This window comes from Camelus ferus, chromosome 8 (genome assembly GCF_009834535.1).
Source record: "Camelus ferus isolate YT-003-E chromosome 8, BCGSAC_Cfer_1.0, whole genome shotgun sequence".
Lineage (NCBI taxonomy): Eukaryota > Metazoa > Chordata > Mammalia > Artiodactyla > Camelidae > Camelus > Camelus ferus.
In genome coordinates this window covers 21,245,544-21,263,287 of record NC_045703.1, presented here as the reverse complement: position 1 = coordinate 21,263,287, position 17,744 = coordinate 21,245,544, and the positions used below count along the sequence as shown (strand labels likewise).

The following is a 17,744-nucleotide window of genomic DNA, read 5'->3' as shown; positions in this document are numbered from 1 at the left end:
TTTATAGCAAATATTAACAAAACTGAGAGAAATAGACAGCCATACAATAATAGTAGAGGACTTCATTATGCCACTTTCAACAGTAGAATGATCATCCAAACAGAAAATCAATAAGGAAATAGCCAAACTGAATAATACATTACCCTAAATGGACCAAACAGGCATATAAAGAACATTTCATCTAACACAGCAGAATAAACAGTCTCCTGAAGGACACATAGAACATTCTCCAGGATAGATCGTATGTTGGGAATGCTAAAAATTTCTGAAAGAAGACTGAAGTCATGTCAGATACCATTTCTGACCTCAGTGGTATGAAACTATAAGTCAGTAACAGAAGGAAAATTTGAAAATTCATAAATATGTGGAGATTAAACAACATACTTATGTCCAACTAGTGGGTGAAAGAAGAAATCAAAAAGAAATTTAAAAGAATCTTGAGACAAAGGAAAATGGAAGCACAACACACCAAAATTGCAGAAGCAATTCTGAGAGAGTTTATAGCAATAAATGCCTATATTAAGAAAAATAAAGTTCTCAAACAGTCTAGCTTTACATCTCAGGGAACTAGATGAAGAACAAACTTAGCCCTAAGTTAACAGAAGGAAGGAAGTAATAAATGTTAGAACAGAAATAAATGAAATAGACACTAGAAAAACAATAGAAAAGATCAACAGACCTAAGAATTGGTTTTTCAAAAAGATAAAATTATCTTTAGCTAGGCTAACCAAGAGAAAAGAGCAGTGACTCAAAAATAAAGCTGTAAGTGAAAGAGGAAACATTATAGCTGATACCATAAAAATACAAAGGATCATAAGAGACTACTGTTAACAATTATATACCATAATTGGATAACCTGGAAGAAATGGATACATTTCTGAAAGCATACAAACTGACCAAGATAGAATCAAGAAGAAATAGAAAATCTGAACAGACCCATAATGAATAAGGAAATTGAAGTAGTAATAAAAAACCTCCTAACAGAGAAAAACCCGTGAACAGATAGCTTCCCGGGTGAATTCTACCAAACATTTAAAGAAATCTTAATGCCAGTTCTATTCAAACTCTTCCACAAAATTGGAAAGGAGGGAACACGTCCAGACTTAATTTTGAGGCTAGTTTTACCCTCATACCAAAGCCAGATGAGGACACTACAAGAAAAAAAAAATTATAGGACAATATCCCTGATGAACATAGCTGCAAAAATCCTCAACAAAATATAAGCAAACTGAATTCAACAGCACATTAAAAGGGTCGTACTGCATTATCAAATGACATTTATCCCTGGAATGCAAGGATGGTTCGATATATGCAAATGATACACACCACATTACAGGATGAAGGATAAAAATCATATCATACATTCAGAAAAAGCATTTAACAAAATTCGCCATCCTTTCATGATAAAAACGCCCAACAAATTAGATATAGAAGGAATGTCTCAACATAATAAAAGCTACATATGAAAAGGCCACAGCCAACATCATACTTAATGCTGAAAATCTGTAACCTTTTCCTCTAAGGTTAGAAACAAAACAAGGATGCTCATTCTCTCCACTTCTGTTCATTAAAGTGCTGGAAGTCTAAGCCAGAGCAGTTACTCAAGAAAGAGAAATAAAATACATTCAAATAGGAAAGAAAGAAACTTGTCTCTGCAGATGACAATTTTATATGTGGAAATCCTAACGCCACGAAAATAATGTTAGAACTGATAAATGAATACATTATAGTTGCAGGAGACACAATCGCATGAAAAAATCACTTGCATTTTGATACACTAGTAGCAAACTATATGAAAAACAAATCTCATTTACAATAGCATTGTAAAGGGTAAAATAGTTAGGAATAAATCTAACCAAGGAGGTGAAAGACCTGTACACTGGAAACTATAAGACATTGATTAAAGAAACTGAAGACAAAAATAAATGGAGCAATATCCTGTGTTCATATATTAGAAGAATTAATATTGTTAAAATGGCTATACTACTCAAAATGATCTACAGATTCATTGCAATCCCCTGAAAACTTGCAATGACATTTTCTTATAAATAGAAAAAAATTCTATCATTCACACAGACCACAAAAGACCCCAGATAGTCAAAACAGTCTTGAGAAAGACAAACAAGGCTGGAGGCATCAAACTTCCTGAAATCAACCTATATTACAAAGCTATAATAATCAAAACAGTATGGGACTGGCTTCAAAACAGACACCTCAACCAACAGAACAGAATAGAGAGCCCAGAAATAAACCTAAGTATTTTCAGTCAGCTAACGTTTGACGAGGATACCAAGAATACATAACAAGGAAAAGATAGTCTCTTCAATAAATGGTATTGGGAAAACAAACGTTTTGAGGAAACATCTACATGCAAAAGAATGAAATTGAAGCCTTAACTTACATCATACACAAAAATTAACTCAAGTGGATTCAAGACTTAAATAAAAGACTTGAAACCATAAAACTTCTAGAAGAAAACATAGGGGAAAAAAATCCCAGACCTTGATCTTAGCAATGATTTTTTTGGATTTGACACCAGAATCACAGGCAACAAAAGCAAAAATAAGCAAGTGGGACTGCATCAAACTAAAAAACTTACACACAGCAAAGGGAACAATCAACAAAATGAAAATGCAACCTGTAGAATGGGGAAAAGTGTTTGCAAACCAAACCATATGTCTAATAAGAGATCAATATCTAAAATATACAGGGGATGCAAACAATTCAGTAACAAAGGAAACCCCAAATAACTTGATTTAAAAATAGACAAAAGACTTAAATAGACATTTTTCAAAGAAGGTATGCAGGTGTCCAACAGGTATATGAAAATGTGTTCAGTATCACTAATCATCAGGAAAACACAAATCAAAACCACAAAGAGATGTCACCCCACACTTGTTAGGATGACTATTATCAACAAGACAACAGATAACAAGTGTTTGGTGAAGATGTAGAGAAAAGGGACCCATTATACACTGTTGGTGGGGATGTAAATTGGTACAGCCATTATGGAAAACATAATGGAGGTTAATTACCACATGACTCACCAATCATACTTTTGGATGGATGGATATCTGTACTCCCATGTTCATTGCAGCATTATTCACAACACCCACTGTATAAAAATAATCTAAATGTCTGTCAACAGACAAAAGGATAAGAAAAATGTGTTGTATATATTCAGTGGAGTATTATTCAGCCCTAAAAAAGGAAATCCTCCTGTTTGTGATGACATGGATGAACGTGGAGGACCTTATGCTAGGTGAATAAGCCAGACACAAAAGACAAATATGTGTGATCTCACTTGTATGTGGAATCTAAAAAAGTCAAACTCATAGAAGCAGAAAGTAGAAGGGTGCTAGGTGGTGATGAGTGGTGGAGGGCAGGGCATGGGATGGGAAGACATTGATCAAAGAGTACAAATAGTCAGTTGTAAGATGAATAAGATCTGGAGATCTACAGTATGGTTACTATAGTTAAAAATACTGTATTATATACTTGAAATTTGCTAAGGTAGTGAATCTTACGTATTCCCACCACAAAAGATATAGTAAAGATAGTAACTGTGTGAGATGATGGATGTGTTAATTAGTTTGATTGTGGTATTCTTTTCATAATATGTATGTATATCTAGATAGAAATGGCTTACATTTAAGTCATGATAATTTTCATTATAGGACTGTGAATTTCAGAGTTTCCATAAATCTTTAAGACTGTGTGTACGTGTGTACACATGAATGTATATGAACACAGCCTACAGATTCTTCTGACTTTTGGCTTTTTGTTCTTCTTTTTGTGGTTCTTTTAAGTGTAAGGTTAGGTTGTATTTGAGATTTTTCTAGTTTCATGAGATAGGCTTGTATCTAAACTTCCCTCTTAGAATTGTTTCGCTACTGCCCATAGATTTTGGGTTGCTGTACTTTCATTTTCATTTGTCTCCAGATTTTTGTTTTATTTCCTCTTTGATTTCTTCAGTGATTCATTTGTTGTTTAGTAACATATTGTTTAGCCTCCATCTGTGTGTTTTTGCAATTTTTTTCTTGTAGTTGATTTCTAGTCTCAGCATTGTGGTTGGAAAAGAATGCTTGATATGATTTCAGTCTTTTAAATTTACTGAGACTTGTTTTGTTGCCTAGCATATGAACTTTCCTACAGAATTCCATTTGCTCTTGAAAAGAATGTATATTCTGCTGCTTTTGGATGGAATGTTTATGTGTGTGTATGTGTATGTATATATTTATAAAGAATGTTATATATAAAGTCCATCTGATCTAATGTGTAGTTTAAGGCCAGTATCTCCTTACTGATCTTCTGTCTGGATGATCTGTCCATTGTTGTGAGTAGGGTGTTAAAGTCTCCTACTATTAGTGTGTTTCTGTCTGTGTGTCTGTTAATATTTGCTGTATGTATTTAGGTGCTCCTGTGTTGGGTACATATATATTTACAATTGTTATATCTCCTTCATGAATTGATCCCTTGATCATTATATAATGTCTTTCTTTGTCTCTTGTAGTGGTCTTTGTTTTAAAGTCTATTTTGTCTTACACAACTATTGCTACCCTGGCTTTTCATTTCCATTTACATAGAATACCTTTTTCTATCCCCTCACTTTCAGTCTTTGTGTCTTTATATCTGAAGTACCTATGTTTAATGTCAAATTTATGTTTCTCAATCTTTTAAATGTCTTCTAGAACTTTTGGTTTACTGAGTTCTCATATTGCTTCTAAGCTCTGAAAAAAAAATAGCTCCCTAATGAGTTTTGACAGTTTCTTCACAAGTAAGGTAGATTTCCGGTAACATTCATGAATTTGAATGTGATGCCTGAGATGTGTCATATGAATGAGAGTAGAAGAATGCCATTGGACACTCTAAATGTTTAACCTAAAGTCTTACTATGGTTAGGAATAGCTCCTCCTAGGCTTTTAGGATGCCTACTGTAATCCCATTGTTGAACACTAAGAAAGTCTAAACCCTAACCCTAACCCTAACCCTAACCCTAACCTGAACCGAATGGAATGCTGACCTCAGGAAGGCTGAAAAGTTTTGATGCTACATAATCTCACATTCTTCTTAAAAATAATTCTCAATAAAAATAATTCTCTCATAATGAAAAACATCTGGTAATGGAAAACTTATGAGGAAGAAAACAGTTTAGGTTAGAGTTTCTTTCCTCTAACCCCTAAACTTGTGTTCAGTATAGTATATTCTACAGTCAAACTACAGCTATTATAAAGCCTCTATCCATGCTCTGGAATTCTGCACTGAAGTGGCATATCAAATAAAGATGATGAATAATGGTCAGTTAACTACAGTTTCTTCAGAATTGACAGTTACAATAAAATGAAGTCAACCAAAGCAGATGAAATGGTAAATCTGATAAGAAATAAATCGAATTTGTTAAGGTTGTTTAGACCTAACTTAAGGTAAGTCTCCTGACCTCGCTTGTTCTGTTTTTCCATCTGTGAAATTGGAAATTTGAGCAAGAGGATCCCTCAGGTCCCTTCCAGCTCAAAATTCCATGATTATAATAGGTAATACATTTATTTTTTAATTGCACATGGTCCAGAAAGGTACATAAAGCTCAAGTTCCTTCACTTAGTGCCTCCCCCTGCTCGGACATTGGTGGGGTTGGATGTTTCAGCTTTATCTCTTATCTCTTCCTATGCTGACATGTGGATGTCGACAGACCTTTTGGGAGAGGGTGAGTAAAGCTTTATTTTTAAACCTCTGTTTTGAGAGATTTCCATATCATAATAACTGTCCTTTCATTGATTGTCTGGAGCCTCGTATATCTTTTGTCCTTTCCTTTCCTTCTCCTCCATTTATTCTCTGTCTATGGTGCAACGTAGACTCTCTGGCTGCGCTGTCCTCCGCTCCCTCTGAAGCACAGATTTCAGATCCCTTTGCACCAGAGCCCACTCCTCCTACTACAGCTGCTGAAATCGTGACTGCTGCGGCTTCTGCCTCCACTACTACCACTGTCACTGCCGTCACTGCCGAAGTGGATCTCTTTGGAGGTTAGTTAGCCACATCACTGTTCTTTCATGCTCCTCCCAGGATTGCGAAAGTTACCCTAGAGTTAGGGCATTCAAAATGTTTTACATTATATAACAGCATGTCAGCATGTTTAGGTACTTTTTAAATGTTTATTCTGATGTATTTATCTTCGCTCAGTTTGTCAACTTCATTTCATATTCATTTAATTTTAGTGATTTCACAGTAGAGGTCGCAATGCTTTTGGACCTCTTTGATTTTCTGTCTTTTGCAAAGTTAGGATTTAAGTTGCTACTAGAACTCTTGTCACATGTGTGCTCCAGCCCTGCAATGTCTATTTAAGAGTGGTACCAGATCCTTCTATCATCTGTAGAATTGGCTTTTTGGATTTTTTTTTTCCCAGTTCGAACTAGCTGAGAGGAAAAAATATTTGGGGAATATTGAAGGGGAAATCTTGGCCTAAGTTATTTCTTAAGATTTAGGATAAAAAAATTAGTTAAAGGTAGTTCATATATAGAGGTCTCTGAAGAGAGTTTAGGGCTATGCACGTTTTTGTAACTTTAAGCTTATTCTGTCCGAGCAAAAACTGGGATCATCTTTGGCTTTGGAACCTTGAGAAGTTATTTGAGTCAGCACTTGCAATGCTGATTGAAAACAGGTTTAGATCAGTCTCTGAAATGATGGTCTAAAAATAAAGATTTTTTCCATCCAAATATATATTCTGACACAGAGTTGACTTACAGCTTTGAGCCTGAGTCAAATACCCTAAACTTTGCCAATATATTTGTGGACCTGATGAACCATCTGAAACGAGTTTATTTACATCTTCCCGTCTGAGTGGTGCTAATGTCCAGACCTGGAGAAGTGCTCATATCAAATGCATACATCAAATAGTGTTATAGTCATCATAGTTTTGTGTTTCTTCATGACAGTATAACATCTTTCCCAGGGCACTTTGAGAATATGGTAAAGAAATTGGAGGAAGCAGATGAAGGGCGAGGCAGGGGCAGGAGAGATTTGGCAGGCTTTGGTGGAGTTAGTGTATTTCCCTGGGAACATACACGTACACACACTGTCATGTGCCACTGTGCTCCAAGCCATGCCCCAGTCCTTGAGGCTTGCCCGTGTTGTCTGATTCAAGGAATACTCAGCTAGACACAGCATGGTTACCTCTGCTTCACGCAGGGACTTTGCTGCTGCCTTGAGGCACTGCCATTCTATTACAGGAAAAAAATCTGTTTTTAAAAAATGTGTTGGAAGGGCTCTGCAGACTCTTGAATAATTTATTATAAAGAGTCATCCACTAGATAAAGTCAGTTTTCCAGCTTTGCCTCTATAACTTTTGAGACCAAAAATTAGTTTTAGCTTAAATTTATAAAATCACCTTCTTCACCCCCTCCTCCCTCCCCCGTCATTGGTCTTGTGGGTGGATGGTTTCTTATAGGTTTATGTCACCAGAAAAATTAAAGAAAAATACAGATTTTTTTATTTAAACATTTCTATATCTTTAGCTATTTAGATTTTTGTTTTTCAGTCCATATTAAGAATTAATCCCCCCTGTGAAATTAACCAGTTCCATCTTGCTTTTCTCATGGGCCTAAGATATTTCTCTGAAATATTCTTTGTGCCATTATGCTATTTTGTGTTACTGCTTTGACCACATTCATCAAGCAGAAGAATCCATACGTTTGGAAATACTTTCATGATGTCATTCTTTCTACTCTGAAATACAAATTTAAAAGATCAGGGCTGCAGAAAATCATATAACTTCATGCCAAAGAATGGGGGCTCTCCTTTCATTTCACCAACATCCTTTCCAGTCATCTGGCTGGAGGCTGAGTAAAGATGAGAACATCCCCAAATCTCATCATTATTTTTATTAATCTGTGTAGCTTTGTCAGCTATCTCCTGGCCTCTAACAGCTTTAAAATGTCTAGCCTTTATGTTCAGAAATCTATGTGTCACTGTTGGTTTTGTAGTTTTCAGTGATATTCCCTAATTTCTTCCATGCTCTTTATGGATTTATAAGGAATCATTTAGAGGTAGGATTTTAAATAAAAACTTAAACTAAAATTTCTTTGGCCATGTTGTGTGGCTATTTAAAAATTTTTTTGTATCTCTACAATAGGCAAGTGGTAGAACTTTTGAATACTAAGAGCACCAGTTATTTTGTTTATATGACATTAAAATATGCCCTTTTGAGGTTTTATGTAGCTAGCACAGCAGTATTAAGTATATTGCTTTAGAAATAAGGTTAATGAATTTTAATTTCTGAAAAATGGCTGTTTAATTTCATGAATATGAAATATTAAAACATTAAAATTTTCTATATAGTTTCATCTCATACTTTCATTCCAAATTTGAAAAAGAGGAAATATCTGTTACTTTAAAATATTCCTATCAATACCCACATAATGTAGTCATTTCAGTATAAGTCATTTAAAGGTATTTTTTAAGAAGCATTTTATTTACTAAATGCTTTATTTTTGAAAGGGAACTTCTAGGAAATAAAATCTGCCTTTTGTGGTCATGTAGAACAGGACTGCAAGGCTAGTTGTGCTTAAAAAGTTCAGTAAAACTTAACAGATATCCATAAAGATAAAACACAAAATCCTTAAAGGCATTATTTTTCATTTAGGTAAACTTTGCTGACAACAGCACATTAGTTTGTAACAGCACTGTATTTTTCTAAGCAGTATAATGCTGAGTTGCTGCTAATTCCTCTGCACATTCACCAGCGTACCCTTTCAATCAGCCGTGCTGATTTTTCAATCAGCAGTCCATGCGATGAGGACGGGAGGTTGTGAGCACAGAACCAAGTGGCTGGAAAACCAGAGAACTTGCCTCGTAAGCTTGACTTCATTTGCACAAGTTAACAAACTAAATCAATCAACCTTCCCTGAAACCAATACTTAAATACAAGCACTTAGAACTAGATTTCATGTAAGTGTCTTATCATCTAGAACCTTTGGGGAAGAAGATGAGCTTGGAATGGTGACTCTTGGGCTGTTGAGAATGATTGAAACCTTTGTGCCCAGTATGTGATTTAAAGATGGCTTACGTGCCTGGAGGAGGCAGGGAGAGCAGTGCAGGCTGGGGGAGACAACAGCAAAAGGACCTTTTTACAAAGATAGTCACATGATAAAAGGTTAGAAAATCCTTCTAGGCTTGCCAGAAGGGAGAGAAGGCTAGTCCCCCGCAGTGTCAGAGAGAGACTGCTTTACTGGGGAGGCCCTGGACTGAGTCCGTAACTGCAGAAGCGCAGGAACAGGCATTTCCAGGAGATAGCACTGGTTGGTCTTCGGCAGAATGTGGACGTGAACTTCAGATGAGTAACACGGGGAAGAGAACTAGGTTGGAGATAGCTTTAGTTTTCAATACTGGGATGATAATACTGCATCAATAACGAGAGAAGGCTGGGTAGCTAAGAACTTTTGTTGTTTTGTTTTTAACGACATCAGAATTGTTAATATCTCTCACAGTGCGGGGGGCCCTCTGGGCTCAGCTGGACAGTTCTCTCTGGGGGTCCCTTTCGTGGCTGCAGGCAGACAGCGGCTGGGGCTGGGACCATCCACAGTCTCTCTCATTCAGGTCTTCATCTCCTGGGCTGGGAAGACTTGAACAGGCAATGGCTGGAGCAGTGGGTGCCCCTGTGTTTGAGAGGTTTTAGCAGGAGTAGATGAGTTAAGTTAGTAATGTTTAGTTTTGAGGAACAAGAGACGTATTCAAAGGAGATGACTTGCTGACAGGAGGGAGAGAAAAATACCACCTCTCCTGAGGATAGAACTACAAATACGGGTTTCACTGACTTACCCAGAAGTGGTCATTAAAGAGGCGAGCCCATGAATATTCGTTTGAACTCTAGCACTGACATGACTGGTACTTATTCCACCCTACAAGGAGGCAGCAGCATAGTATGTGGCTCAGTTCATAACAGCAGAGTGGTTAGACACACAAACCTGAGTCGAATGACTTACAGCCAAATCCTGAATCTCCATCGTTTGCTGGGCTTTGGTCAAGTCCTCAGACCTGGCAAGTTTCCATTCTCTTACCTACAAAGTGAAGATGATGAAACCTACCTCACAAGAGTTGTAGGAATGAAATTTAATAATACAAATAAAATACTTGCACAGTGACTGGCATCTTAATACTAAATAGTGATGGCTGTTACTGTTCCTACAATTTCCAATATTCTGAGCCTCATTTCCAGATTTTATAGGAATAAAAAGAAAACAGACCTGACTTGTGGCAAAATATTTTCAGCCCTCCCAGCCTCCTCTTAGACTTTCTTGTGCTTAGTGCTTTCATGTTGCTCCAGGTTCTCTGGGATAGTATCCTTAACGTGGCATCTGGGGAGGTAGGTCTCTGTCCCCTATGTTTTTCCTATTTCATTATTATTATTTGACCTCTCCCCTGATGGAACCCTACTCAGAACATAAATTCCCTCAGTGTAGCTAAGGGAAGCAGTCCAGTCAAGTCAGTCTGTAACATATGAATAACTGAATGACCCATTGTACCTTCTAGGGACATCTCTGTTTTTGTAAAGGACTTTTTAGCCCAAGTGATTCTCTCATATTTCATGATTGTTAATGCTGGTCTTCAGGACGTTGTTACCATAGTGTATCTCATACTCAGATCAGTTTGGAACATGCTTGGTTAAACTGAGAAACAAGTGTCTTGACCGTAGGACTTCCTGCAGCCTAATATACCATGTAAACCTCCGAGAAATGCGATAGACTGTGTCACATTACCCAAGCATGTTTGGCAAATTCTTTTTAATGGCTAGAGGAAGAGTGTTCTAAGGAACACTGGTAGATATTGCAGATGGGAAGTCTTGCAGGTAAGTGGCAGGTTCTGAGTGGGTGTTGGTCCCTACTTTCCAGGGGTTTCTTGTAAGCAGGTCATACTTAGAATGGCTTCATTCCTTTTGTACTTTGGAGCTAAAGAGTCTCTTTGAAAACTCCAGCAATTTTTACCATAATTAATCTGGTATGCTGGCAGAAACGTTAGAAATTATTTGTACACATCGGCTATTTATAGATTGGACATTTATAAACTGGGGCTGCCTGTATATTAATGGATCTTACTATATGTTATTATAATCTACTGTAAATAGTTATACACCTGTAGTCTTAAAAACATGCAACTATACTTTTAATCTGTTGAAAATACATCATTTTCCACATAACTGGAGCAATACAGTATTTGAAAAAAACAATAAATTTAAGTTGACATAAAGGTATTATGGTGTCATCTCCTAATTTTCTTTCTTTAAAACAAGCAAATCCTTGGTTGTGTCCGAAAATGTTTTTCAAGGATAAGGAACACTTAACTTTTATGAATATTTAATATACTTCTCATGTTACCAGTGTAATTTTGCCTGTAGTAGACTGTGAAAGAGCATTTATGCTAGAATTGTTTGCATTATCACCATATATTTAATTTGATTGGCGTTGATCATGTTTTCTAGAAACCACTAGTCAGAGACATCATAGTAACACAGTGTCTAAATGTTATCTGGACATTAAAGATTAATGTCTTAAGTTACATAATAAAATTATTTTTGTGTTTTAATTTTCACATCCATTAATTTCTAATGATACATGAAACATGCTTCTCAGAGCCCTTATACAATGAGAATCTTGTTACCTTTTAGATGGCAATGGGCCTCCGCAGGAGCAACACTGTACGACTTGCATGTAGCCAACATTAGGGGCGCCAAGCGTCATTGGGGACCGCCAACAGTGCATGGGCCACACAAATGCATTTTCAGAAATTCATGTTGTATAAGGGAGCTTTCTTCGCAATTTAACTTGGTTCTTTTACTATATTTTCTTCTCTTTTTATTCCTTTCATTTCTGTTGTTGTAAAACCTGCACCCAAGATGCCTTTGCAGCTTCTCCTGGGGAGGCCCCTGCAGCATCCGAAGGGGCCGCCGCACCAGCTCCCCCAACCCCTGTAGCAGCGGCGCTTGATGCATGTTCAGGAAATGGTGGGTTTCAAGCCCCGAGCCCGTCTGTCGTTGTCCTGTCCTCACGTGAAACTCCCGTAGTTAGACGTGGCCACGCCGTGTTTCGAATTTTACTTTCTCTGAAGTATAAAGTATCATTCATCATAACCAAATAAATAATGCTGGCACTTAAAACATTAAGAAAATGAAGGGCATACTTATCAAAATTGACAATTTCTCAGGATTGACAATTTTTGTCAGTGCAAGTATGCTCTCTTAATGTTTTTTCTTCCCCTTTCCTCTAATGCTAGATGGCACTCTTTTGCAACACTGAGTTCAAAACTATAGGGATGTTTTAATGAATTTACAAAGCTACCAGATGGACCAGATTAAGTAAGGATTTGAAGAATGGTCTCTGATCCCAGACCCTAGGCCAGTCGGACAGTTCTTCGGAGTGTTTCAGTCTCTTAACTCATGGTCCCTACTAAAATTTCTTTTCTCTTTGGAAAAGCATCCTAGTCATTGCCCACTGCTCCTGAGATAGTAGTTCAGTCCAAGCAGCCTAACGCCTAGCTAGCGTGTGAATGGCTGTGTCAGGTGCCTCCCACCTATAGTTATGATGCCTCTCTCTTGTCTGTTTCCTGACTGATGCTGTGTGTCTCCGCTTTCCTTTCCAAAAGACCCCTTTGCCCCATCTGAAGGTAGCGCAGAGGCTGCACCCGAGCTGGACCTCTTTGCAATGAAGCCACCTGAGACCAGTGTTCCTGTAGTTACCCCTACAGCTAGCACAGCCCCTCCGATTCCCGCCACCGCTCCTTCTCCTGCTCCTGCCGTCGCAGCTGCCGCTGCTGCCACTACCGCTGCCACCACCGCCGCCGCCACCGCCACTGCCACCACCTCTGCCGCCACCACCACCACCGCTCCTCCTGCTCTAGATATCTTTGGTGGTAATTTCTTGTTGTTGTTGTTGCTTGTTGTTGTTGTTGATGTTGTTGAACTCTTTCCATCTGGTGGAGTGAATTCTGGTCCTTGCGATATCCCGCATACCCAAGGATGACTGCAAGGATCCTGTGTAACTAAATGGTTCTCCAGAAACCATTTGCCGCTTGCAGTTTCAGAATCCTCCAAACTGCGAACGCAGAACTGGAAAGTGAGGCCGTCTCAGGCAGGCGAGTCAAGCTGAGTAAAGGCATGTGTGTTCTTGGTCTTAGATCTCTTTGAGGCCGCTCCCGAAGTCACCGCGGCGCCCAAGCCGGATGCTGCGCCTAGCATAGACCTGTTTGGGACAGGTAAACTGGAGCCACCCTTCCTTTACTGTAGTTTGCCTAGATGTTTTCACCCTTGGGCTCTTTGTGCTCGCCTGTGATAATAATGCCTTTGTTAGATTTGTGACTTTGATTTCAGCTTTCTACTCACCTCTGCTTGGTTTTGGTTTGTTTCACTTTCGGAAGATGCTTTCTCCTCTCCACCACAAGGGGCCTCTCCCGTGCCTGAGAGCTCTCTCACCGCTGACCTCTTATCTGGTGAGTGCTTTTGTCAAGGTCACGTCTTCCGAGATGTCTTGTGGGGGTTCTGTGTGCAGAGGTGGATACGAAAACAGTGCGGTTCCTCCCGAGTTCTTTTAAACTCAGAATGCATTTTTTTTAAAAAAAATCTCATTTTTGGTCCATCACTAACTGATGAGGCTTACTGTTTCAAATCTACTGCTGGTTGAAAGGAGACAACTTTTTCACACTAAAACCTCTGGCCTCAAGAAGTCAAATTGTATTTCCTTCTGGAAAGCATGTATTTTAAAATCTGTTGGCTTTCCCTTAATTGTTAAGATTGTCTGCTGTTAAACATTGAATCTCAAGAATCTCAAGTTTGTCAAGGCTTGTGGTTCCATTATCCTGTGGGTGACATGCGATTTTTCCTGTTCTGTGCTTTGCTGTAGTGGATGCATTTGTAGCACCATCTCCTGCAACCACTGCCTCTCCAGCAAAGGTGGATTCTTCAGGTGTGATAGACCTTTTTGGGGGTGCGTATCTCTCCTCCTTCAACACTCACAGAATCTTTTTTTTTTTTTCCCTCTGAATAGTTTTTGGATTTTCTGTTTCATTCTATTGTATTATTTTTTTCTTTTGACCATATGAAGTTATTTCCATCTTTTAAATCTAAACTTACATTTTTAAGATATCTTCCATTTCTTTGTCATCATCTTCATCCTTCTCAGTTCATCATAATTTTTAGTGCATGTCCTGACAAAACCAGATCATTTTTTCATTTGAAGTCCTTGTGTTTTTACTTTTTGTTCATCCTAATGTAGAATCCACTGGTTGGAATTGCCTTTTGCTATTCTTTTTTTACTTCCTGCAGGGGACCCTGATCTGTTGGCTAAATCAGTGTTTTTAAGTTCTTAAAAGCAGCATAAACATAGGTAATTCAGAGTTGAAAACAAATAAGCCTGTCAAAATGGAAAGCTCTTGATGTCATACGTTATTCTATAGGGTTTATTTATGTTGAGTTTAATGTTTCTAAATCCTTCCAGAGGTTTCACTGATTTAAATGCATTTGCCTTTTTCTGTGTGTTATCTGAAGACAGGCAGATGTGCTGAGTTAACTCTTGAACTGCTCATTTGGATGAGACATTCAAGGTCTTCTATTAGCAGTAGATTTAGAGGGGAAAGTACAGGTTTGAAGAGATTTCTTCATGAATAGCCATCTGTGTGTATGCTGTGGGCTAAAATACCATCTTTAGCAACTTAAACCCACACAGGGTACCACCTGGACATCGAAGCATCATGGCTGGAGCCACAATGGGTGAACCAGGGGTTCAGAGATGTCACAGCCTCGGGCATTCAGAGTGCAAACAACCACTCAGCTTTGATATATAGGTACAAGTCAAGGCTGCTGCTGCTCAAATTAAGCTGGGGGTTAATTTTTTTTTAAGTTGAGTAGAGTTCTGAGTGTGGGGATTCTTTTCTATTACCTTTGGCAAAATGTGTTTAAATTTGATCCTGTTTTGATCTATTACAGGGTTTAGTCCCAAAGTTTTACTCTTAAAAAAAAAAAGAGAATTTTCATAGATAGAATCCATTAGAATATCTTTATAGTAAAGATAATTTTTCTCCTAAAATTTGGAATTTTAAGTGTTTAATGCAATATACTTTACATTCACAAAAATATTCAGAACTCAACAGCACTGACACTATTTGAACATTTTGTTGTATAAACTTTTTTAACTGATTCAAGTAAATCTGTATTTAAATTTAAAGAAAAGAATTTTCTTACTCTTTCAAAGAAGTGTTAATTCTTAAATATTCTAGAATTCTTTTTGGAGGGGGGAAATAAACTGGTCAGAGCATCGTTCAGTTCACTCAGTCATTTCACACATCCACAAGAGATGAGTTCACCCCACAGAGTGTCATGTCTGTGCATTTCTCTGCAAAACCCTCACCTGACTTGCTGTACTTACTGTTTACACTCTTCTACTTTTTCGCTGCATAATGGATAATGGGTAGATGCATTTGGAAGTGGTGCTTCTGAACCCCAACCTGCACCTCAGGCTGCTTCTAGCTCGTCAGCATCGGCAGACCTACTAGCTGGTAATTAATTACATTAAATTAAATTAACATAGTGTTTTATGAAAGTTTACGTTTGGATATATTTTTATGAAGTTCAAATACTGTATAAATTTTAAGGTGCATGTTTTCTTTCTCTTTGGAGGCATGAAATTGAAAAAGAAGACCTTTGTATCCCAGAAGGTTGATTATTTCCCAGGATTTTATGAAATTAAAATCACAGTTGGGGAAGGGTATAGCTCAGTTGGTAGAGGGCATGTTTAGCATGCATGAGGTCCTGAGTTCAATCCCCAGTACCTCCATTAAGTAAATAAATAAATATATAAACTTAATTACCTCCCGCACACCCCCCCCCCAAAAAAAAGGAAAATCACAGTTGTACACAAGCCATTGCTGTGGCTTCTTGGATGCTCTTAACATGCCTTACTTTCAGTTAGCACATTCCTTTTTGTTTATAGGTAATAGGTTTACATAGTAATTCTTACCTTGTATTATCTATGCCCATCTGTTTTTTTTTAAAGGAATTTATAGGGAAAGACACCATGATGGTATCTTTTTATGGTTGGTTCTGTAATGTGTGAATCACTCTGGGAGAAACTGTTGTAGACTTCCACCACTGGGCTGAAGCTGCTGCTACGTATGCCTCTGTTTTAACCATCTGATCATTTTTCCATCTGAAAACTCCGGGAGCGATCCCAGTTCGACAGGGCCATAGCGTGAACTAGATTGGCACAGGATGCCTCGGATTAACTGCTTATGGCTGGGATGGGATAAATAGAACAAAAGGAAACATTTCAAGGACTCAAAAGATAGGAAAAGCCAACTCCCAGTTTCCCTTGGGAGCAAGGCAAGTGCGCTTAATGACAGCCAGATATAGAAATTATTATTTTTGCAGGCAAAGCATTTGCCAGTGGCCAGACCCCAGTAGTGAGTTTCAGGATCAGGTTATCAGTCAAACTCACCAGACACTGCTGGTTTCCCGTGCTTTGACTTTACTTAGAAGGGAACGTAATAGGAAGTACAGAAGAGCACCACAGAGGCATCAGGCACTCAGATGCAGCTTCCGATGTACCTTCCCAGTCACCACAAGGGATGCATTTTGTCCTAAGGTTGGCAAGGGGCTCACGAGAGTGTGGTTCACATCAGCACAGGGAAGTCACCGCATCCAGGGTCTCTCAGCTGAAATTCCTTGCGAGCCATGTAGCCCTGGATAGGGTTAGTAACTGGTTCTCATTTCTTAATGTCATGAACAACCCTGACACCAGGGACAGCAGACTAAGGAGCTTGGATTCTTGGATTCACGATAACTAGTGATCTCATTCAAGGACCCTCATCAGCTTTCAGAGTTGTTGGAAGTCTGACACTAGGTCTCATCATCCCTCCAGAGTCTGGAGGGGGTGGTCACAGCCCAGCTGTTACCCTGTCCTTCCGCCGGTCATTCAGACTGGTTGTTTAGCAATCTTTCCCAGGGACAATGGCATTTCTTTTGTGTCTTTCCCCTTCTCTCCAGACTACCCTGGTTAAACGTGACACTCTTGTTTGCTGAATCCATGTCATACCAGTGACTGCCAGCTGGTGCTTTCCTGAATGACGAAGAGCCACTGTTCCACTGTGATGTCACTGTGGACTTTGGAAGCTGCAAATATCAGAGGCAGTGCACTTAACAGAAACCGCAGCTGGTTACTTGGGGGCAAAAATACCACCTTGCCTAGTTTCTCCTGGCCGGGGCAGTCTTCATAACAGCTTCAAATCAGTCACAGTAACTTTCAAGCCCTTACCAAACCAGTAAACTTAATTCACATTTTCAAAGTTCAGCAATAGGATTTTAACAGACCACAGAAATTGCCAACTTGGGGGAAATAACCTTGTCAATTTTAAAATGAGATTGCTGGTTATAAACCATTTGCTTTGAAGTTATCATTAAGGTTGAGATGGCACACAAAAGCAAATGTTCTGGCTTTTTGCAGAATTCTAAGTCACCTTTCTTTCTCTCTGGGTAGCCCCTTCCCCTGCCACAGACCCCAGAGAGGGGTTTAAAGCCTCCAGATAGGAGCCTGGCAAAGTGGTTAGTCACTGTTGACAAGAGCCAGTGCTGCAAAGCCACATTGTCTTCCCCAGGGTCCCCACTCCGTTTGGCCTCTCTGTGTCTCCAGGACTAGAACCTGATACACTGTGTTTCCAGAAGAGCCAATGACAACTAGAAATGGGAGCAGAGAGGCTAGTCAGAGCCTATAGGAAAA

At 38.7% G+C, this 17,744-nt stretch overlaps 1 protein-coding gene across 12 annotated transcripts in view; it reads left to right on the top strand.

Moving 5' to 3' along the window:
- Positions 1-17,744, top strand: part of SNAP91 (synaptosome associated protein 91) — a 128,272-nt gene that overhangs the window by 79,246 nt on the left and 31,282 nt on the right. For 8 of the 12 annotated variants that reach the window (XM_032484528.1, XM_032484529.1, XM_032484532.1 and 5 more), the window contains 8 exons: positions 5,687-5,701; positions 5,850-6,017; positions 11,879-11,986; positions 12,625-12,891; positions 13,156-13,233; positions 13,396-13,467; positions 13,878-13,961; positions 15,445-15,528. The exons of 1 other annotated variant lie outside the window; for it this stretch is intronic. In XM_032484528.1, the coding sequence (XP_032340419.1) occupies positions 5,687-5,701; positions 5,850-6,017; positions 11,879-11,986; positions 12,625-12,891; positions 13,156-13,233; positions 13,396-13,467; positions 13,878-13,961; positions 15,445-15,528 (876 nt within the window). The remainder of the gene's footprint in view (positions 1-5,686; positions 5,702-5,849; positions 6,018-11,878; positions 11,987-12,624; positions 12,892-13,155; positions 13,234-13,395; positions 13,468-13,877; positions 13,962-15,444; positions 15,529-17,744) is intronic. 3 more of the 12 variants (XM_032484536.1, XM_032484535.1, XM_032484534.1) reach the window with 2 other exon arrangements.